This window comes from Schistocerca serialis, chromosome 12 (genome assembly GCF_023864345.2).
Source record: "Schistocerca serialis cubense isolate TAMUIC-IGC-003099 chromosome 12, iqSchSeri2.2, whole genome shotgun sequence".
In the NCBI taxonomy this organism is placed as follows: domain Eukaryota; kingdom Metazoa; phylum Arthropoda; class Insecta; order Orthoptera; family Acrididae; genus Schistocerca; species Schistocerca serialis.
In genome coordinates this window covers 81,898,027-81,921,805 of record NC_064649.1, presented here as the reverse complement: position 1 = coordinate 81,921,805, position 23,779 = coordinate 81,898,027, and the positions used below count along the sequence as shown (strand labels likewise).

General features: G+C 46.9%; 2 protein-coding genes across 2 annotated transcripts in view; both read right to left on the bottom strand.

Moving 5' to 3' along the window:
• The window catches only part of LOC126427952 (protogenin A-like), a 438,352-nt gene extending 416,377 nt beyond the window's left edge, over positions 1-21,975 (bottom strand). The window contains exon 1 of the mRNA XM_050089841.1: positions 21,876-21,975. Within this exon, the coding sequence (XP_049945798.1) occupies positions 21,876-21,975 (100 nt within the window). The remainder of the gene's footprint in view (positions 1-21,875) is intronic.
• A 588-nt stretch (positions 21,976-22,563) lies between these two features.
• LOC126427951 (proline-rich protein 2-like) overlaps positions 22,564-23,779 on the bottom strand; it is a 40,465-nt gene continuing 39,249 nt past the window's right edge. The window contains exon 3 of the mRNA XM_050089840.1: positions 22,564-23,680. Within this exon, the coding sequence (XP_049945797.1) occupies positions 22,564-23,680 (1,117 nt within the window). The remainder of the gene's footprint in view (positions 23,681-23,779) is intronic.

Sequence of the window (23,779 nt, the reverse complement as noted above, 5' to 3'; positions counted from 1 at the left end):
GAGGGCAGCGTGGAGGGTAAAAATCGTAGAAGGAGACCAAGAGATGAATACAGTAAACAGATTCAGAAGAATGTAGGTTGCAGTAGGTACTGGGAGATGAAGCTTGCACAGGATAGAGTAGGATGGAGAGATGCATGAAACCAGTCTCAGGACTGAAGACCACAACAAGCAACAACACCATCAACCTGATTTCTGTACAGTTCTACTCAGACAACCACTCTGGCCTTGCGACTCTTAACAGTTATCCTGGTGTGAGGCGTCACCGTTCTGGGAAAGACATCGAGCAAGGAGCGAGCGGTGCAGCTGATCAGCAATAATGTCCACCATAGCATCATACACTGAGGGGACAAAAGTCTTGCGACACCGATTCGCACATATAGAGATGACGGCAACGGCGTACATATTATATATATATATATATATATATATATATATATATATATATATATATATATATATATATAAAAGGAAGTCTTGTTAGTTACACTATTTATAACTCAAGAACGGCTGGACCGATTTGGCTGAAAATTGGTGGAGAGGTAGCTTAGAACCATGAGACGGACATAGGATTCTTTTCATGCCGTTAGACCGCTATAAAAGTGGTGTAACAAAAACGCATCTGGCATGGAATAACAAAACGCAAATGTCAGCTAAACGTCTATGGTTAAGTATCAGTACATACCATGAAAAATAAATTTAAAGAAATAATTTGTGCCAGCCGGGGTGGCCGAGCGGTTCTAGGCGCTTCAGTTTGGAACCGCGCGACCGCTGCGGCCGCAGGTTCGTATCCTGGACGTGTGTTATGTCCTTAGGTTAGTTAGATTTAAGTAGTTCTAAGTTCTAGGGGACTGATGACCACAGAATTTGAGTCCCGTAGTGCTCAGAACCATTTCAATCATTTTGAACGAAATAATTTGTATTTTCTTTGAATTATCATTAACAATACCGCGACCAAGACGATCGAATATTTCTCGACAAAGCCGTAATGGAAGAAGGACTTAAGAAGAACAACAAATTGCCCGTGAAGAGCGCCGCGTTAGTATGGCTCAACGTCGTGCTCCTCAATCACAAGAGCAAAGGCAGACCGTGAAACGGCTCGGTTGGCAATGTGAAATCGTCGAGCGAAAAACGACATGCAGGTAATTTTCGACGCACAAGAAGAGATTTATCACGTGATTATTTGAATCGAGCAGCGTTTAGATACGACTGGAGCACTGATTACTGCTTGCATCCTTGCGTTCGCACTGGGCCGATCGACATTGCGAGTACTGTGGCGCATTGAAGTTTTCCGGAGAAAGGCACGGATTGTGCTGCCTTAGCGGGAAAGTGAAATTGCCATTATTGACTCCGCCACCTGAGCCATTGCATTCACTGCTTTGTGGCGAAACACCCGAATCACGTCATTTTCTTGCAAACACCCAAAAATACACTAATGGCCATTAAAATTGCAACACCACGAAGATGACGTGCAACACACGCGAAATTTAACCGACAGGAAGAAGATGCTGCGATATGCAAATGATTGTCTTTTCAGAGCATTCACACAAAGTTGGCACCGGTGGCGACATCTACAACGTGCTGACATGAGGAAAGTTTCCAACCGATTTCTCATACACAAACAGCAGTTGACTGGCGTTGCCTGGTGAAACGTTGTTGTGATGCCTCGTGTAAGGAGAAGAAATGCGTACCATCACGTTTCCGCCTTTGATAAAGGTCGGATTGTAGCCTATCGCGATTGCGGTTTATCGTGTCGCGACATTGCTGCTCGCGTTGGTCGACATCCAATGACTGTTAGCAGAATATGGAATCGGTGGGTTCAGGAGGGTAATACGGAACGCCGTGCTGGATCCCAACAGCCTCGTATCGCTAGCAGTCGGGATGACAGGCATCTTATCCGCAAGACAAGAACCATCTGCACAAACAGTTCGACGACGTTTGGAGCAGCATGGACTATCAGCCCGGAGACCAAGGCTGCGGTTACCCTTGACGCCGCATCACAGACAGGAGCGCCTGCGATGGTGTACTCAACGACGAACCTGGGTGCACGAATGGCAAAACGACATTTTTTCGGATGAATTCAGGTTCTGCCGGCCGAAGTGGCCGTGCGGTTAGAGGCGCTGCAGTCTGGAACCGCAAGACCGCTACGGTCGCAGGTTCGAATCCTGCCTCGGGCGTGGATGTTTGTGATGTCCTTAGGTTAGTTAGGTTTAACAAGTTCTAAGTTCTAGGGGACTAATGACCTCAGCAGTTGAGTCCCATAGTGCTCAGAGCCATTTGAAGCCAATTCAGGTTCTGTTTACAGCATCATGATGAAGAAGAAAGAACACTACATGTCATTCTTAACGGTTCAAAATCTGCAGATGTAGAGGTAATTTCGGGAGTACCGCAGGGAAGCGTGATAGGACCTTTATTGTTTACAATATACATAAATGACTTAGTTGACAACATCGGTAGCTCCGTGAGGCTATTTGCAGATGACACGGTTGTCTACAAGAAAGTAGCAACATCAGAAGACTCGTACGTACTCCAGGAGGACCTGCAGAGGATTAATGCATGGTGCGACAGCTGGCAGCTTTCCCTAAACGTAGATAAATGTAATATAATGCGCATACATAGGGGCAGAAATCCATTCCAGTACGATTATGCCATAGGTGGTAAATCATTGGAAGCGGTAACGACCGTAAAATACTTAGGAGTTACTATCCGGAGCGATCTGAAGTGGAATGATCACATAAAACAAATAGTGGGAAAAGCAGGCGCCAGGTTGAGATTCATAGGAAGAATTCTAAGAAAATGTGACTCATCGACGAAAGAAGTAGCTTACAAAACGCTTGTTCGTCCGATTCTTGAGTATTGCTCATCAGTATGGGACCCTTACCAGGTTGGATTAATAGAAGAGATAGACATGATCCAGCGAAAAGCAGCGCGATTCGTCATGGGGACATTTAGTCAGCGCGAGAGCGTTACGGAGATGCTGAACAAGCTCCAGTGGCGGACACTTCAAGAAAGGCGTTACGCAATACGGAGAGGTTTATTATCGAAATTACGAGAGAGCACATTCCGGGAAGAGATGGGCAACATATTACTACCGCCCACATATATCTCGCGTAATGATCACAACGAAAAGATCCGAGAAATTAGAGCAAATAAGGAGACTTACAGGCAGTCGTTCTTTCCACGCACAATTCGTGAATGGAACAGGGAAGGGGGGATCAGATAGTGGTACAATAAGTACCCTCCGCCACACACCGTAAGGTGGCTCGCGGAGTATAGATGTAGATGTAGATGTATTCGTCATCGCCATATTGGCGTATCACTCTGCGTGACGGTATGGGGTGCCATTGGTATCACGTCTCGGTCATCTCTTGTTCGCATTGACGGCACTTTGAACAGTGGACGTTACATTTTAGATGTGTTACGACCCGTGGCTCTACCCTTCATTCGATCCCTGCGAGACCCTACATTTCAGCAGGATAATGCACGACCGCATGTTGCAAGTCCTGTACGGGCCTGTCTGGATACAGAGAATGTTCGACTGCTGCCCTGTCCAGTACATTCTCCAGATCTCTCACGAACTGAAAACGTCTGGTCAATGGTGACCGAGCAACAGGCTCGTCACAATACGCCAGCCACTACTCTTGATGAACTGTGGTATCGTGTTGAAGCTGCCTGGGCAGCTGTAGCTGTACACGCCATCGGAGCTCTGTTTGACTCAAGGCCCAGGCGTATCAAGGCCGTTATTACGGCCAGAGGTGGTTGTTCTGTGTACTGATTTCTCAGGATCTATGCACCCAAATTGCGTGAAAATGTAATCACATATCAGTTTTAGTATAACATATTTGTCCAATAAATACCCGTTTATCATCTGCATTTCTTATTGGTGTAGCAATTTTAATGGCCAGTAGTGTACAATAGATGTTTGTTCTTGCGCCTGATAATAAAATAAAAAATGTCGTGTATCACAAGGTACTTAATTGAAGTGTGGAAGCTATGCACCAAAAAACATAAAGAATAAAGAATCATTAAAATACTTAATTTTTTATTTGTATTTCCTAATGAAAAATTGAACTTAACATCCAAAATCTGATTATTTGTTGGCTTTAAGGCGGAACAGAGTTCGCCGAGTCAGCTGGTAAGATAAAAAAGGCATTGCACTGGCGCAGCTGTCATTTGTACTCAGGTGATTCAAGTGAAAAAGTTTGCGAAGAGACTATGCGCACACGGCGGGAAACAACGGGCGCAGTCCCGAATCGTCCCGCGGTCAGAAAAATGGTACCGAATCCTCCCAAGCCCGCAAGGGTCTGAAAAACGATGGGACCGAATCCTCCCGTTTGAAGCAGGTAGCAGTTCTAAACGTTACGAATACTCCAAGCAAACAAAGGAAAGCATATGAAGTTACAGTCGAAGATGTAAAAATTTTTCGCGTGTATTGTATGTTTAGAAGTTTTATCTTTTATCTTATTTAGATATTGATAAGTATCCGATGTCTGAATATAGAAATATGGTTAAGAAAACTTAATTTGAATGGTCTATAGAAGCGCAATAGAGATAAAAAATATTTTTATAATGAAGCTCCTAGTGATTGGAAATAAGCTTTCTTTGGTGTTATTTTCTAATAAACACTTTGTCCCGTCAGTGGTTTCCACATTCAGTGTGTTCAAAAAATTGGCTCTGAGCACTATAGGACTTAACGTCTGAGGTCATCAGTCCCCTAGAACTTAGAACTACTTAACACTAACTAATCTAAGGACATCACACACATCCATGCCCGAGGCTGGATCCGAACCTGCGACCGTAGCAGCAGCGCGGTTCCGGAATGTTTTGTTCGCACAAAAATACAAAAATCAGAGGCATGCTTACGACTCTCACACTCTGCGGAAATAATTGTCCAAAGGATTTACAATTTCTCTTAACAAATGGATTTCTACTAGCTTTTGTTACATTATTACTTTCGATCATTATTTCATCAATGAATCCAGAAATAAACATAGTAAACAGTACAGGATTGCGTAATTAATAATAGATATTTTGTGCCAATAATTAATAATTTCAAATGTTTGTAAAAAAATAATAATGTTAGCTGAACATTCGGAACTGGTACTTATCGATTATACGAGGGCTATTCAGAAAGTAGGGAACGTTTTGGCTTTAAAGAAAACTAAGTACAAGAAATACATTTTATTATATACACCTGAAAGAGCGACTGACATACTACCTTTCAACATAGTCACCGAACACATTATCATAGCGGTGGACAAGCTCTGAAAGACCTTCGTCGTAAAATTCTGCCGCCTGAGTCTTCGGCTAGTGAGTCACGCTTTTGAATGACAATTTCAAATAACGAAGACCGTGAAACTTGTGGAAAAGAATGTGAAAGCTCCGATATTGTGAAGCGACGATTTTCACGAATTGTTTCATCAACTTTAGCGACAGGATCGTCAGTCACAATGCTCGGGCGTCCACTCTTCTCCTCATCATGAACGTTGGCTCGGCCATTTTTAAACTGAATGCACCATTTCCGGACGGAACATTCACTCATTACATTGTTTCCGTACACTTCGCACAGTTCGCGATGAATTTCTATAGGTTTTAGGTTTTTTGCCAACAAAAACCGCACCGCTCAACTGGCAGCATTTTCGATTGCAGCGCACATTTCAAATTCGAATATCGGACAAACCAGACGCGCAGAGAGGTTCCCGCTGTCACGGATGGATGCCGACTGAGCTGCCGAGCACGCACATACCAAAACACACGCGATCGGAGCGCGCCAAGCGGCGTCAGACGGAAACGTCCCCTACTTTCTGAATAGCCCTCGTAACATCGAAACTAAAATGTTTTATAAAGCAAATTTTAGCTTGAAATATAATATATTCTGTATAAAATTATATAAAAGTTGACCTGTCCAAAATTTGAAAAAAAAAAAAAATAATACTGCTATCGACAACTACTGTTGAGGAAAGGTATTGCTAGAGGAGGATGTCCCGTTACACCCTGTACTGAAGATCTAGTTAGGACGACACAGAGACACTAGGTGGGCCGCAGAAACCACCAGCAATACGGACATTATGATTTTAACTATGAAGACTGGCCCTTCTGTATTCTTCGCCATTTCGTTTTCCACGTTTTAATATTTACATGCACCTGATGACATTGCTACAAGCCACGAAACCGGTAATTCATTAATAAATTTGGTTCAAAATATAGCTGTTGTAGTGTTGGCAGAAGAGCCATCACCGTGTTACTAGAGGAGGCCGAAATGCACGCGTTTTAGCTCACGCTGGCTGGCGTGAGGAGGGATGGACTATACTGACGTGAGGTTCCGGAACATGACAAGGAATTAGAATTCAGAAAGCGGACGTAGCTAGTTGATACTTAACTTTAATCCATTTATGATGAACGTCGCTCTTGACGGTACATGATTCACAATATTATCTGTTCAACTTATAGTAACTGAATATGGCGCCTTGCTAGGTCGTAGCAAATGACGTAGCTGAAGGCTATGCTAAACTGTCGTCTCGGCAAATGAGAGCGTATGTAGGCAGTGAACCATCACTAGCAAAGTCGGCTGTAAAACTGGGGCGAGTGCTAGGAAGTCTCTCTACACCTGCCGTGTGGCGGCGCTCGGTCTGCAATCACTGATAGTGGCGACACGTGGGTCCGAAGTATAAAAAACGGACCGCGGCCGTCTTAAAGGCTACCACCTAGCAAGTGTGGTGTCTGGCGGTGACACCACAGCTGTCAGTTGAGTTGTTACTACAAAATCGTTTTATTCACTTGGCATTAGCCGTATTTACCTGAAAATTATGAACGTAATATGGCACGCAACTGAGGACGTCCGGGCACCAGAAGTTCAAGACAGCCTGAGAAAGACTACTAGCTAAGTTTCAAGAACCAGCTGTAATGATTAAGCCGGCCGGAGTGGGCGAGCGGTTCTAGGCGTTACAGTCTGGAACCGCGCGACCGCTACGGTCGCAGGTTCGAATCCTGCCTCGGGCATGGATGTGTGTGATGTCCTTAGATTAGTTAGGTTTAAGTAGTTCTAAGTTCTAGGGGACTGATGACCTCAGAAGTGAAGTCCCATAGTGCTCAGAGCCATTTGAACCATTTGTAATGATTAATGTGTGAAAGGGGCTGTCACACGTTCAATAATATTATCAGACCGTCAATATATTGACCGCCTGCGAGCGCGTATCAATTTACTGGCAATAATAGATATATTGATGACCCGTATTAATGGCTCTAAAAATTTTCCCAGCACTGTCAGAACATACCGAACGTCTTAGGTCATGTATTGAGGGATTGACGATATTCTCCATTCAGGTTTTGACAGAGCTTCATGAACCAGTAACAAGGCGTTATCGTACACTGTTTATGTTTTAAATTCGCCTTTGTACACATCGAACATCAGATTCAATCATCCAAATTCTCTTTTAACACAAAACAATGGTAAACTTTGTAGACACCACTTTGGGACGGTCAATGGAGATTCCCCATGACATTGCTTCCTGTATTAATGTAGGGTGGTGAAATTTATAGCAGTTTCTAAATAAACTTCCACTTCGAAAAACACGATATATCCGCAGTGACTGTGAAATGCAAATCAGTTTCACCAAATTATCACAAAACGTAAAACACGTATTTTCCGTTGTTTGCCTGAACATATCAGACAGGTATGATTGTTTCAAAAGTTTGCATAGAATTTTACTGATTGTCTTTTCTGGTATTACAAAACAAAACTTTTAGCACTCAAATGACCTGCCGGTCGCAAAAAATCTCGAATGTTACTCCTGAACTCTCGTCGACCGCGACTGCTTCTATCTATAAGGTATTTTGCTTCTCTATTTTATTTCACACCCACGTTAAAACTCATCACATGATGCAGGGCTCATCGGATACTCATTTATGAAATCTTCCTGGTCCTTGGTTGTGATTTCAGTCAGTAAATTACCCTGTGATCAGTCACTCCTTTTTTTTCATCCACTCTCAGACGCGTTTCGTCTTTTTCGTTCTTTTCTGCTGCTTGCAGGCTGTAGCTAATATGAGGCGTGTTTTTTAAGTAAGTACCGTTTTGACATTAAAAAAGACGTGCTAAGATATCTCAATAATTTTATTTTTACATGAAAGCCTGTACCTTAATCTACTTTTCTACATAATTTCCGTCAATACTGCGGCACTTGTCATTACCTTGTACCAGTTTTTGAATACCCTCCTCATAGAAGTCTGCCGCCTGACTTGTTAACCTCTGCATCACCACTGTTTTGACTTCGTCATCGTCTTGAAGACGCTGACCGCCCAGGTGTTTCTTCACGTGCAGGAACAGATGGTAGTCACTGGGCGCAAGATCGGGGCTGTACGGAGGATGATCTAGAGTTTCCCATCGAAAAGATGGGATGAGATCTTTCGTCTGATTCGCCACATGCGGACGGGCATTGTCTTGCAGCAAAACGATGCCCTTGCTCAACTTCCGTGGCCTGTTGCTTTGATTCTGGTGTGACGTAGGCCACCCATGTTTCATCGCCCGTAACAATTTGGCTTAAGAGATCATAACCGTCGTTGTGGTACCGCTCAAGGAAAGTCAATGCACTGTCTAAACGTTTGGTTTTGTGCACATCCGTCAACATTTTCGGTACCCAATGTGCGCACAATTTTTGGTAATTCAAATGCTCGGTCACAATGCCATACAAAACACTACGAGAAACATTAGGAAAGTCATCCCGCAAGGAGGAAATCGTAAAGCGTCTGTTTTCTCTCACCTTATTGTCCACTTCCTGTACCAAATTTTCATTAACGAGCGAAGGACGCCCACTCCGATGTTCATCATGCACATTTGTGCGGCCATCTTTAAATGCTCTCACCCACGTTCTTACCATTCCATCACTCATAATGTTTTCTCCGTGAACTGCACAGATCTCACGATTAATATCGATCCGTTTTAGGCCTTTAGCACTAAGAAATCTTATAACAGCCCGTACTTCACAGTCGGCGGGACTCACAATTATCGGAGGCATCTTAAACACTCAGTACACAATGTAAACAAGGAAGAATCAGACTGTAATGGCGTCAGTGCGTAGATTAAGGTGCAGGCTTTCATGTAAAAATAAAATTATTGAGATCTTAGCACGTCTTTTATAAATTTCAAAAATGTTCAAATGTATGTGAAATGCCGGCCGTGGTGGCCAAGCGGTTAAAGACGCTACAGCCTGGAACCGCGCGGCCGCTACGATCGCAGGTTCGAATCCTGCCTCGGGCATGGATGTGTGTGATGTCCTTACGTTAGTTAGGTTTAAGTAGCTCTAAGTTCTAGGGGACTGATGACCTTAGAAGTTAAGTCCCATAGTTCTCAGAGCCATTTGAACCATTTGTATGTGAAATGTCATGGGACTTAACTGCTAAGGTCATGAGTCCCTAAGCTTACACACTACTTGACCTAAATTATCCTAAGGATAAACACACACACACACACACACACACACACACACACACACACACACACACACACACACACACACACGCCCGAGGGAGGACTCGAACCTCCGCCGGGACCAGCCGCACCGTCCATGACTTTAAATTTCAAAACGATACTTACTTAAAAAAACACGCCTCGTAACTACAACAGGCGGTTTCCTTTGGGTGTTGGTCATCTTAATAGTGTCAAACGGCGTTGTCATCTGACAGTTTTTGTCAATATCACTGATGGTGTGATGTCACTTCGTCGTACTGAAGGTTTGACAAACTAGTATTGTCAGTAAATATTGAATGTGTGCAGCCCCTTAAACGCCTCTTCCTACCGCTCCCGTAACACAAAGTTAATCCAAAACACGCGCAGCGGCGATTCGAGACTCACACTTCCCGCGCTCCGTACGTTAATTCGTGCAGATGCTGGAAGTGCCCTCTCCCGCGCACTCCGGACAATGCAAAGCCCCACGCCACACGGGCCAGAAGCCATTCGGGGAGAGATGGGCCCCTCTGCTTCTTTGGCGCGCGCCCGCTGCGTTGCGCAACCTGACGCAACATCACGCACTCCGCACGCAAACGCTCTGTGCGGTCAACGGCCTTTGTTTCCGGGAAAGACTTCTCAACAACGTTTCGGACACTCAACGTCATTCAATTGATGTAAACTTCGAGGAGCGTCGTGGATCGGGCCGGATGCATAACAAGAAAGGAATAGGGTGGAGCCACGAGGTAGTGATGTTCGTTGTAACTATCATCTCGAAAACAAATGGTTACGTAATTAATCCTTTGCAGACATTGTAGTACTGATACAAATATCTAAATCTACATTTACATCCATACTCCGCAAGCCACATGGCGGTGTGTGGCGGAGGGTACCTTGAGTACCTCCATCGGTTCTCCCTTCTATTCCAGTCTCGTATTGTTCGTGGAAAAAAAGATTGTCAGTATGCCTCTGTGTGGGATATAATCTCTCTGATTTTATCCTCATGGTCTCTTCGCGAGATATACGTAGGAGGGAGCAATATGCTGCTTCACTCCTCGGTGAAGGTACAATCGCACCAAAAAGTATTGGCACAGTTACATTTTAGTGGTTGTAGGTTAAACGAAACATATATTTCAGAACAGAACCCATACATGTGACACCTTACATTACATAGTTTACAAATATGTCAAAATCACCTGTCCTTAAAGTAACATACAGTGTCATGAAAAAAAACATCGCTCTTCTGCACCCAAAAAAGTATTGGCACACGCATATGAATCGGACAGTGTGTTCGTTTTCTTCATTGATGTTCACCATCTAATAGCTAGTGTGCATCCCTTTAGCATCTATAACAGCACGTAAACGCCTAGGAATGCTTTGTATTAAATTCCGGGTGATATCAGGGGTAATTTTCGACCATTCCTCCAGGAGCACTTTCTCCAAGTCGTTTTTACCGGACGGACGCCTTTTTCTGACTTGTGTGTCAAGATGAGCCCACAGGTTCTCAATGGGGTTCAAATCAGGGCTCTGAGGTGGTGTTAGAACCCTTCTGGGGGCATTGTACAGTAACCACTCCCGGGTTTTCATGGCGGTATGTTTTGGGTCGTTGTCTTGCTGGAACTGAAACACCCCAGTAAGGCCCAATTTCTGTGCACTAGCGTGTAAATTACCTCGCAACACGTCAATGTATCTCATATGATCCATTGTGCCGTGAATTACAGCTAGATTTCCAACGCCGGAAGCCGCCATACAGCCCCAGACCATGATACCGCCCCCACCGTGTTTGACTGTGGGATGCATGTGTTTGATGTCGAGGTGCGTATTCGGCTTGCGCCAAATTTTCTTTCTTGCATCAAATCCGAACACATTGAACTTCGATTCGTCGCTAAATATCACAGTGTTCCAAAACTCCATCGGCTTGCTGATGTAGTCCTTGGCAAACTGCAGGCGTTTCTGCCGGTTAATTTCCGAAATGTATGGCTTCTTCCTGGGAGAACGTCCATGCATGTCAGCCTCATTCAACACATTTCGTATAGTCTGAACACTAACCGTCTTGTCGGACGTTGTCTGAACAATCTCAGCAATAGTTGCTGCACTTGTAGCAGGTTCCTTCCGAGCAAGTGCGATGATATGGCGACGCTCTCGGGTTGTAAGCACTTTTGGACGTCCAGGACGACACTTATTCACTGTTGTTCCAGTCTCTTTATATTTCTGAATGATGGCTCTTACCGTGGTGTAGCTCACAGACACCTCTGCTCCGATTTGTCGATAGCTTCTCCCTTGTGAATGGAGCAATACCACTCTCTCACGCAACGCCACTGAATGTTCCTTCTTCTTCGGCCCCATGCTGACCACTATCGCGCACTACAGCAACATACTGGCGACCGGGCCGTCAACAACACGCAGTGTCTAATGTGTCAGCAGATGGCGTTCCGGTACCTGAAAACCCAGCAATATACCGAGATGCCATGCTCTGTGCCAATACTTTTTGTGTGCAGAGGAGATACGTGTTTGCCCATAACACTGCATTTCTTTGTTAATGGTAGGCACTATGGGCAGAATTGTAATGTCTGGTATGTGAGGTAGCACGTACATGTACTGTGTACCGGAAAGTGCGGCGTTTGTAACCAGCAACGATAAATACGCACGTGTGCCAATACTTTTTGGTGCGATTGTATGTTCTCGAAACTTCAACAAAAGCCCGTACCGAGCTACTCAGCGTCTCTCCTGCTAAGTCTTCCACTGGAGTTCATGTATCATCTCCGTAAGGCTTGCGCAATTACTAAATAATCCTGTAACGAAGCGCGCTGCTATCCGTTAGATCTTCTCTATCTCTTCTATGAACCCTATCTGGTACGGATCCTACACTGCTGAGCAGTATTCAAGCAGTGGGCGAGGAAGTGTACTGTAACCTACTTCGTTTTCGGACTGCATTTCCTTAGGATTCTTCCAATGAATCTCAGTCTGGCATCTGCTTTACCGACGATTAATCTTATATGGTCATTCCATTGTAAATCACTCCTAATGCCTATTCCCAGATAATTTATGGAATTAACTGCTTCCAGTTGCTGACCTGCTATATTGTAGCTAAATGATAAAGGAGCTAGCTTTCTATGTATTCGCAGCACATTACACGTGTCTACATTGAGATTCAATTGCCATTTCCTGCACCATGCGTTAATTCGTTGCAAATCCTCCTGCATTTCAGTACAATTTTCCATTGTTACAACCTCTCGATATACTACATCATCATCCGCAAAAAGCCTCAGTGAACTTCCGATGTTATCCACAAGGTCATTTATGTATATTGTGAATAGCAACGGTCCTACGACACTCCCCTGCGGCACACCTGAAATCACTCTTACTTAGGAAGACTTCTCTCCATTGAGAATGGCATGCTGCGTTCTGTTATCTACGAACAATTCAATCACACAATAGGTCTGATAATCCACATGATCTTACTTTGTTCATTAAACGACTGTGGGGAATTGCATCGAACGCCTTGCGGAAGTCAAGAAACACGGCATCTACCTGGGAACCCGTGTCTATGGCCCTCTGAGTCTCGTGGACGAATAGCGCGAGCTGGGTTTCACACGATCGACTTTTCCGAAGCCCTTGCTGCTTCCTACAGAGCAGATTTCTGGTCTCCAGAAAAGTCATTATACTCTAACATAATACGTGTTCCAAAATTCTACAACTGATCGATGGTAGAGATATAGGTCTATAGTTCTGAACATCTGTTCGACGTCCCTTCTTAAAAACGGGGCCACATACCGTAGCACGCTAAAACGAAGCACAGCAAATCCTTTGATAAACGTACACAGTCGCTGCAAAAAGTATTAGCACACGTGCGTATTTATCGTTGCTTGTTACAAAAGCAGCATCTTCCGGTACACAACACATGTACGTGCTATCTTACATACCAGACATTACAACTCTGCCCACAGTGCCTACCATCAACAAAGAAATGCAGTGTTAAGGGGAGACATGTATGTCCTCTGCACACAAAAATTATTGGCACAGAGCGTGGCTTCTCGGTACATTGCTGGGTTTTCAGGTACCGGAACGCCATCTACTGATGCAAAAGACACTGCGTGTTTTTGACGGCCTAGTCAAATGGTTCAAATGGCTCTGAGCACTATGGGACTCAACTTCTGAGGTCATTAGTCCCCTAGAACTTAGAACTAGTTAAACCTAACTAACCTAAGGACATCACACACATTCATGCCCGAGGCAGGATTCGAACCTGCGACCGTAGCGGTCTCGCGGTTCCAGACTGCAGCGCCTAGAACCGCACCGCCTAGTCGCTAGTATGTTGCTATATTGGGCGATAGTGGTCAGCATGGGGCCGAAGAAGAAGGAACATTCAGTGGCGTTGCGTGAGAGAGTGGTATTGCTCCATTCACAAGGGAGAAGCTATCGACAAGCTAACACCTCAGAGCCCTGTTAGCTACACCACGGTAAATATAAGGAGACTGGAACGACAGTGAATAAGTGTCGTTCTCGAATTCCATAAGTGCTTACAACCCGAGGGCGTCGCCGTATCATCGCACTTGCTCAGGAACCTGCTACAAGTGCAACAACTATTGCTGAGGTTGTTCAGACAACGTCCGACAAGACGGTTAGTGTTCAAACTATACGAAATGGACTGCTCAGCATTGGCATAACGTTCTCTTTACCGATGAGTGTCGCATATGCCTTCAACCAGACAATCTTCGGGGGCGTGTTTGGAAATAACCCGGTCAGGCTGAACGCCTTAGACACACTGTCCAGCGAGTGCAGCAAGGTGGAGGTTCCCTGCTGTTTTGGGGCGCCATTATGTGGGGGACGTACTCCGCTGGTGGTCATGGAAGGCGCCGTAACGGTTGTACGATACGTGGATGTCATCCTCCGACCGATAGTGCAACCATATCGGCTGCATATTGGCGAGGCATTCGTCTTCATGGACGACAATTCAAGCTCCCATCGTGCACATTTGTGACTGACTTCCTTCAGGATAACGACATCGCTCGACTAGAGTGGCCAGCATGTTCTCCAGACATGAACCCTAACGGAAATGCCTGGGATACACTGAAGAGCGCTGTTTATTGACGACGTGACTCACCAACCATTCTGAGGGATCTACGCCGAATTGCTGTTGAGGAGTGGGACTATCTGAACCAACAGTGCCTTGATGAACTAGTGGATAGTATGCCACGACGAATACAGGCATGCATCAATGCAAGAGGACGTGCTACTGGGTATTAGAGGTACCGGCGTGTACAGCAATCAGGACCACCACCTCTGAAGGGGTCGCTGTATGGTGGTACAACATGCAATGTATCGTTTTCATAAGCAACAAAAGGGGCGGAGGTGATGCTTATGTTGACCTCTATTCCAGTTTGCTGTACCGGTTGCGAAACTCTCGGAACGGAGGTGATGCAAAGCTTTTTTTGATGTGTGTATTTTTTTGCGCCACATTTTTCCCGTTCAGTTAGATCCAAACAAGTTAAACTTGGATTCGTCAGGAAATAGTACAGTATTCCAAAATTCAGTAGATTTATTTGCATAATCTGCGGAGACGTGCATGCGTTTTCATCGGCTAACTTCAGAATTAAATGACTTTTTTTCTGAGATATCTGCCGTGAATATCAACTGCATTCAAAACGTTGCTAATAGCTTGGGCGCTGACCGGTTGTTGGACGTTAAGTGGGTCTCCGATACAAAAAAATGGCTCTCAGCACTATGGGACTAAACATCAGAGGTCATCAGTCCTCTAGAATTTAGAACTAATTAAACATAACTAACCTAAGGACATCACAAACATCCATGCCCGAGGCAGGATTCAAACCTGCGACCGTGGCAGTAACGCGGTTCCGGACTGAAGCGCCTAGAACCGCTTGGCCACCGCGGCCGACCTCCGATACAACTGGCTGTGCACTTTTAAAGGACTCTTTTTGTGCAAGACAAACTATTTCGACGCTCCCTACCTGTAATAACTCTCGGACGCTCGGATATACGTTTATTGTCTGTAATACCAGTCCCTTGAAACAATTTGACAATTCTCCGCACTGTTGTACAATTAACAGAAATTTCTTTACCAATAGCCTGCGAATGGAATAAAGCCGCTTTCTTGCGGAACGACACAGAATGCTCGTTTCCATTCTGACTCATCGTCACAACTGAACTATACGAAATGAAATCCTCTCAGACGCGGGAAGTGGCCGCGCGGTTTGAGACGCCGTGTCACGGATTGCGCGGCTTGGTCCCTTAAGAATCCACACACCTTTGAACATTTTTTTTCCTGGCAACTTCTGAACGGTTTGCGTTAGGGCGTTGAAACTGCACGGTTGGCCGAGGGGTGTGATGGGAATTAGTATGATGTGGATATGGCTTGGTTTACCGACGAAGCCCACTTTCATTCGGATGGGTTCGTCCATAAGCAATATTGGTGTGTTTGGGGGACTGAGCATCCGCATTTCGCGATCGAGAAGTCCTTCACCCTCAGCGGGTGACTGTGTGGTGTGCTATGTCCAGTCACGGAAGAGCCGGTGCGATATTCCTTAATTGCACAGTCACTGCCGAACGGTACGTGAAGGTTTTGGAAGATCATTTCATTCCCATTAACCAAAGTGATCTTGATTAAGATAAGATGTGGTTCATGCAAGATGGAGCTCGACCCCAGCGAAGCAGTAAAGTGATGTCCTGCAGGAGCACTTTGGGGACCACAATCTGGCTTTGGGTTACCCAGAGGCCGCTGGCATGGGCCTCGATTGGTCGCCATATTCTGCGGATCTGAACACATGCGACTCCTGTTTGTGGGGCAGTGTTGAGGACAAAGTGTACAGCAATAACCCCAAAACAATCGCTGAGCTGGAAACGACCATTTAGGAGGTAATCGACAGCATCGATGTTCCGTTACTTCTGCAGGTCGTGCAGAATTTCGCTATTCGCCTGCGCCACATCATCGCCAATGATGGCATATCGAACATGTCATACCCTAAATCTGAATATCTGTAGTGACGTTTACATGTTGAATAAAATGTGTGCACGCTACAGTTTGTACCTAATTTTTTTTTTCCATGTAGTTCATTAACTGCCACCTTGTAAATGCTCCTTCCATTGCACTAGCCTTCAAGCGAGCGACTGTACTGTTTGTCAATTCAGACTGCACGAATCTGGTACGCCAGGCGTTGTCAAGCGTAACAACAAACGTTGTACAGCGAGTCAATTCTCTTTTGCGCAGGAGAAAAACCTCATTTAAGTGATTACATGCTTTTCTATTGTACTGGGAAAATATTTTAGTAGTTGTTTGCGCCTTCAGTCCGAAGATTGGTTTGATGCAGCTCTCTACACTACTCCTGTGCACGCCTCTTCATCGCCTAATAAATAAATCAGGATACATCCTCAATCTGCTTACTGTATTCGTCTCTTGTCCTCCCTCTACGAGTCTTACCCGCCACATTTCCGTCCAATACTAAATTGGTGCCGGACGGTGTGGCCGAACGGTTCTAGGCGCTTCAGTCTGGAACCGTGCGACCGCTACGTCGCAGGTTCGAATCCTGCCTCGGGCATGGATGTGTGTGATGTCCTTAGGTTAGTTGGGTTTAAGTAGGTCTAAGTTCTAGGGGACTGATGATCTCAGATGTTAAGTCCCATAGTGCTCAGAGCCATTTTTGAACTAAATTGGTGATCCTTTGACGTCTCCGAATGTACCCTCTCAGCCGTTCGCGTCTTCTTGTCGGTTTGTGTTACAAATTTCTTTTCTGCCCAATTCTGTTCAGCACCTTCTCATTTAGTTACGTAATCTACCCACCTATTCTTTAGCATTCTTCTGCAGCACCACACTTCAAAAGTTTCTGCTCTCTTCTTGCCTAAACTACAAGGAGTACAACTTTGCTTCCACCGTTTTTTTCTTCCCGACATTTGAGGCTTTAATGAAACAAATTGGTTACACATGTATCATTCAAAGTATTTTCCATGGCTGGCCACTACTTTCTCCCATCTTTCGGGCAGTGTAGGAATTCAGCGTCGAAAAAATTGTTCATCTTTTCAAGCGATCCACGAATCGATCCAGTTTGTGACTTCTTCATGAGATCGGAACTGTTGGTCAGCCACACCATGCGCCACTGATCTACACAGGTCGTAGTCAGAGGGGGCAATGTCTGGAGAATAAGGCGGGTGGTGTAGGACTTCTCATTGCAACGTTTCCAAGTACGTTTTGACCTCTTTTGCAACGTGGGGTCGAGCGTTGCGTGCTGGAAAATCACATTATCGTACTTCTCGCTGTTTGTCTTTTAATGCTCAGCTCAAACGCCTTAATTGCGTTCGATAATGAGAACCTGTGATTGTTTCACTTGGTTTTAACACCTCATAGTACACGACGCCGAGCTGGTCCCACCACATGCAGAGCATGATCTTGGCACTGTGTATATTCGGTTTGGCCGTCGACGTGGAACCATGGCCGGGATATCACCATGATTTTTTACGTTTAGGGTTATCGTAATGAACCCATTATTCGTCCCCTGTCACAATGCGATGCAGAAACCCCTTCCGTTTGCCTCTGAAGCGACTGTTCACAAACACACAAACGCCGTTCGACGTCTCTTGGTTTCAGCTCACACGAGACCCAAGTTCCTTCATTCTGAATCACGCCCATAGCCTTGAGACGTTTTGGAATGGCTTGCTGTGCCACTCCCACTAATCGTGCCAATTCTTCTTGAGTTTGACGCGAGTCTTCACTCAGCAATGTCTCTAATTCTGCGTCTTCGAAAACTTTCTCTCTACCACCACTGTGCCGGTGTTGACGTTAAAATCACCGTTCTTGAACCGTTGAAACCACTCACGACACGTTCTTCCACTAATAGCGTTCTTACCATACGTACTTGAGACCATTCGATGAGACTCAGCCAATGTTTTCTTCATACTGAAACAAAACAGTAACACCTCCCGCAAATGACGAGAACTAGGCTCGTAAACTGACATTTTCAATCAAGAACAACTTTATGATGCAGATGCAAATCGACTAATGTTTGAAGGAGGTTATGTTGACCGAGGTCCAAGCTAACTGCCTGCCGTGTGCGATCTGTTTATTTTGACCACTACATACCGCTGTCGCCACCTATCGGCAAACAGCGGAAGCAAAGTTGTACACCTTCAATTTATCGTCCATGTTTCACTTCCATACATCGCTACACTCCATACAAATACACTCCTGGAAATTGAAATAAGAACACCGTGAATTCATTGTCCCAGGAAGGGGAAACTTTATTGACACATTCCTGGGGTCAGATACATCACATGATCACACTGACAGAACCACAGGCACATAGACACAGGCAACAGAGCATGCACAATGTCGGCACTAGTACAGTGTATATCCACCTTTCGCAGCAATGCAGGCTGCTATTCTCCCATGGAGACGATCGTAGAGATGCTGGATGTAGTCCTGTGGAACGGCTTGCCATGCCATTTCCACCTGGCGCCTCAGTTGGACCAGCGTTCGTGCTGGACGTGCAGACCGCGTGAGACGACGCTTCATCCAGTCCCAAACACACTCAATGGGGGACAGATCCGGAGATCTTGCTGGCCAGGGTAGTTGACTTACACCTTCTAGAGCACGTTGGGTGGCACGGGATACATGCGGACGTGCATTGTCCTGTTGGAACAGCAAGTTCCCTTGCCGGTCTAGGAATGGTAGAACGATGGGTTCGATGACGGTTTGGATGTACCGTGCACTATTCAGTGTCCCCTCGACGATCACCAGTGGTGTACGGCCAGTGTAGGAGATCGCTCCCCACACCATGATGCCGGGTGTTGGCCCTGTGTGCCTCGGTCGTATGCAGTCCTGATTGTGGCGCTCACCTGCACGGCGCCAAACACGCATACGACCATCATTGGCACCAAGGCAGAAGCGACTCTCATCGCTGAAGACGACACGTCTCCATTCGTCCCTCCATTCACGCCTGTCGCGACACCACTGGAGGCGGGCTGCACGATGTTGGGGCGTGAGCGGAAGACGGCCTAACGGTGTGCGGGACCGTAGCCCAGCTTCGTGGAGACGGTTGCGAATGGTCCTCGCCGATACCCCAGGAGCAACAGTGTCCCTAATTTGCTGGGAAGTGGCGGTGCGGTCCCCTACGGCACTGCGTAGGATCCTACGGTCTTGGCGTGCATCCGTGCGTCGCTGCGGTCCGGTCCCAGGTCGACGGGCACGTGCACCTTCCGCCGACCACTGGCGACAACATCGATGTACTGTGGAGACCTCATGCCCCACGTGATGAGCAATTCGGCGGTACGTCCACCCGGCCTCCCGCATGCCCACTATACGCCCTCGCTCAAAGTCCGTCAACTGCACATACGGTTCACGTCCACGCTGTCGCGGCATGCTACCAGTGTTAAAGACTGCGATGGAGCTCCGTATGGCACGGCAAACTGGCTGACACTGACGGCGGCGGTGCACAAATGCTGCGCAGCTAGCGCCATTCGACGGCCAACACCGCGGTTCCTGGTGTGTCCGCTGTGCCGTGCGTGTGATCATTGCTTGTACAGCCCTCTCGCAGTGTCCGGAGCAAGTATGGTGGGTCTGACACACCGGTGTCAATGTGTTCTTTTTCCATTTCCAGGAGTGTACTTTCAGAAAAGAGTTCCTGACACTTAAATCTATACTTGATGTTAACAAATTTCTCTTCTTCAGAAGCGCTTTCCTTGCTACTGCCAGTCTACATTTTATATCCTCTCTAATTCGACTATCATCAGTTATTTTGCTCCCCAAATAGCAAAACTCATCTACTGATTGAAGTGTTTCATTTCCTAATATAATTCCTGCAGCATCACCTGATTTAATTCGACTACAATCGATTATCCTCGCTATGCTTTTGCCGAAGTTCATTTCACATCCTCTTTTCAAGACGCTGTCCATTCTGTTCAACTGCTCACCCATGTCCTTTGTTGTCTCTGACAGAATTACAATTTAATCGGCAAACCTCAAAGTTTTTATTTCTTCTCCATGGATTTTAATACCTGCTCCGAATTTTTCTTCGGTTTCTTGTATTGCCTGCAAAATGTATAGATTGAATAACATCGGGGATAGGCTACAACCTGTCTCATACTCTTGTCAGCCACTGCTTGCCATTCAAGCCTTCCGTTCTTGTAACTGCCATCTGTTTTCTGTGCAAGTTATAAATAGCCTTTGGTTCCCTGTGTTTTACTCTGCTACCTTCAGAATTGTGAGTATTGTCAAAAGTTTCCTTAAACTGTCTTCTAAGGTAAGTCGTAGGGTCAGTATTGCCTCGTGTTTTCTTACATTTCGCCGAAATCGTAACTGATCTTCCCCAACGTCGGCTTCTACCAGAATTTTCAATTCTTCTGTAAAAAATTCACGCTAGTCTTCTGGAACCATGACTTACTGGTACAGTAGAGTCTCTATTATCCGATCTAACCGGCCGCGGCAAGGCCGGCTAAGCGGGAAGGTCAGGTAACACGGAAAATAATACAAAAAAAACACAAAAATTAAACTAAAGTCGGCAAAATGAGTTAAACATTTAATACAATACAAATCAAATTACACTGAATAGATATTTACTGCGTGAAGAAGTTAGTCATTGTCTTTTGTTTGCCTGCTGTTTGCGGTTTTTTTTGCCGCTAAATCACGTAATCTCTTAACAAATAAAACCTCGGTAGACGATGTTTCCTCCAGTTGCTCTACATATTTTAAAGCAGTTTCTGAGGCCTTGTGTCCTTCGTTGTCAGAAATCTTGGGCGCACTTTCCTCCACTACATCCGCTTCTTCGTCTTCTTCTTTTTCGTTTACCATGTTGACTATTTCTTCATCTGTCACTTCAAATTCTTCGTCTTGGACAATCCATTGATTTATGTCATCTTCTGTATCGTCAGCACATCCCGGAACTTTTCGTAACAATGAAAGCTGGGTACTATTTTCTGGTTCGGTCTGCTGCTGTAAATTTTCATCATCTGGAGAATATTATTGATTTTCCTGCAGCAAAATTTTCCAGGATTTTGCTCCAACACTCTCCCAAGATTGGACCACGTCATAAGCTACGTCTTTCAAATGAATACGCTGCTACTGCTCTAGCATGTCTTCTCCCTTGTCCATAACATTAATTAAGGAGGAAAGCAAGCTTCTGTGGTAGTTTCTCTAAGGCCCCTTGGTCCATAGGCTGACATAAGGATGTGACATTTGGAGGCAAAAATATGGCCTTTATATCTTGATCTTGAAGTTCATCTTCATTAGGATAAAAAGTATCATTGTCTAGAAGCAACAGTGCTTCGCGGGACAAGTTGTTGGCTTTCAAAAACTTTTCAGTCTGTGGCACGAACTCGTTAAAAAAAAATTCTTTAAAAATGTCTGAGATCATCCAAGCATTATTGTTGTTGTAATATTTCGCCGGTGAATCATTTTTAGATACATTTTTAAATGCTCTCGGTTTTTTTGGCTTACCTATCATAGTTTCATTTTCAAATTTGCTGTTGTCTATTCTTTTTATAGCTTTAAGTTTTTCTTCCATTGAAACGACCAGCTTTTTCCGTTTTGAAGCCATCACGACAAATTTTTACAATAAACAAAGTGCAACACGTCCACTCCACTACAGATCTAAGTTAGCACTGAGGTGTGAGGAGTAGCAGACGGCGACAACAAACAACACGTTGTCACTGACCTGCCGTCAGCCGGCGCGATGAAAGGGTCGGATAACACAGAAGGTCGGATAACCGAAGATAGGATAATCGAGATTCTATTGTAGTTCGGTAATTTTCACACCTGTCAGCAACGGCTTTCTCTGGTATTCAAATTCTTTCCTTTAATGAGTCAAGAGTTAACGGCACACACATAATGTTCCGGGTATTTATACATGTTGTATTACACGCGAAAAGGTGTTTGTGTCAGTACTTTCTGCATGGAACAGCCATGTTGGCCTCCCGCGCTGTGACGTCACGGCGGAAGCGAGTTCGGCATTCCCGATTCCGGGCCCCGCGAAAGGAGCTGTGCGCATGCGCAGATGGGGCGCGCGTAATGCGACCTGACACAACGCTCCGCGCCTGCTGCGTAGGTCGGCGGACGGCGAAGCCTGCTGTTTGGAGGTAGCTGGGGGCCCGGCCGGCGGACAGCGAAGCTCGCTGTTCGGAGGTAGCTAGGGGCCCGGCCGGCGGACGGCGAAGCACGCTGTTTGGAGGTAGCTGGGGGCCCGGACGGCGGACGGCGAAGCTCGCTGTTCAGAGGTAGCTGGGGCCCGGCCGGCGGACGGCGAAGCCCGCTGTTTGGAGGTAGCTGGGGGCCCGGCCGGCGGACGGCGAAGCACGCTGTTTGGAGGTAGCTGGGGGCCCGGCCGGCGGACGGCGAAGCTCGCTGTTTGGAGGTAGCTGGGGGCCCGGCCGGCGGACGGCGAAGCCCGCTGTTTGGAGGTAGCTGGGGGCCCGGCCGGCGGACGGCGAAGCCCGCTGTTTGGAGGTAGCTGGGGGCCTGGCCGGCGGACGGCGAAGCCCGCTGTTTGGAGGTAGCTGGGGGCCCGGCCGGCGGACGGAAGCCCCCTGTTTGGAGGTAGCTGGGGTCCCGGCCGGCAGACGGTGATGCCCGCTGTTTGGAGGTAGCTGGGGGCCCGGCCGGCGGACGGCGAAGCCCGCTGTTTGGAGGTAGCTGGGGGCCCGGCCGGCGGACGGCGAAGCCCGCTGTTTGGAGGTAGCTGGGGGCCCGGCCGGCGGACGGCGAAGCGCGCTGTTTGGAGGTAGCTGGGGGCCCGGCCGGCGGACGGCGAAGCGCGCTGTTTGGAGGTAGCTGGGGGCCCAGCCGGCGGACGGAAGCCCGCTGTTTGGAGGTAGCTGGGGGCCCGGCTGGCAGACGGTGAAGCCCGCTGTTTGGAGGTAGCTGGGGGCCCGGCCGGCGGACGGCGAAGCCCGCTGTTTGGAGGTAGCTGGGGGCCCGGCCGGCGAAGCCCGCTGTTTGGAGGTAGCTGGGGGCCCGGCCGGCGAAGCCCGCTGGATGGAGGTAGCTGGGGGCCCGGCCGGCGGACGGCGAAGCCCGCTGTTTGGAGGTAGCTGGGGGCCCGGCCGGCAGACGGTGAAGCCCGCTGTTTGGAGGTAGCTGGGGGCCCGGCCGGCGGACGGGGAAGCCCGCTGTTTGGAGGTAGCTGGGGGCCCAGCCGGCGGACGGCGAAGCCCGCTGTTTGGAGGTAGCTGGGGGCCCGGCCGGCGAAGCCCGCTGTTTGGAGGTAGCTGGGGGCCCGGCCGGCGAAGCCCGCTGTTTGGAGGTAGCTGGGGGCCCGGCCGGCGAAGCCCGCTGTTTGGAGGTAGCTGGCGGCCCGGCCGGCGGACGGCGAAGCGCGCTGTTTGGAGGTAGCTGGGGGCCCGGCC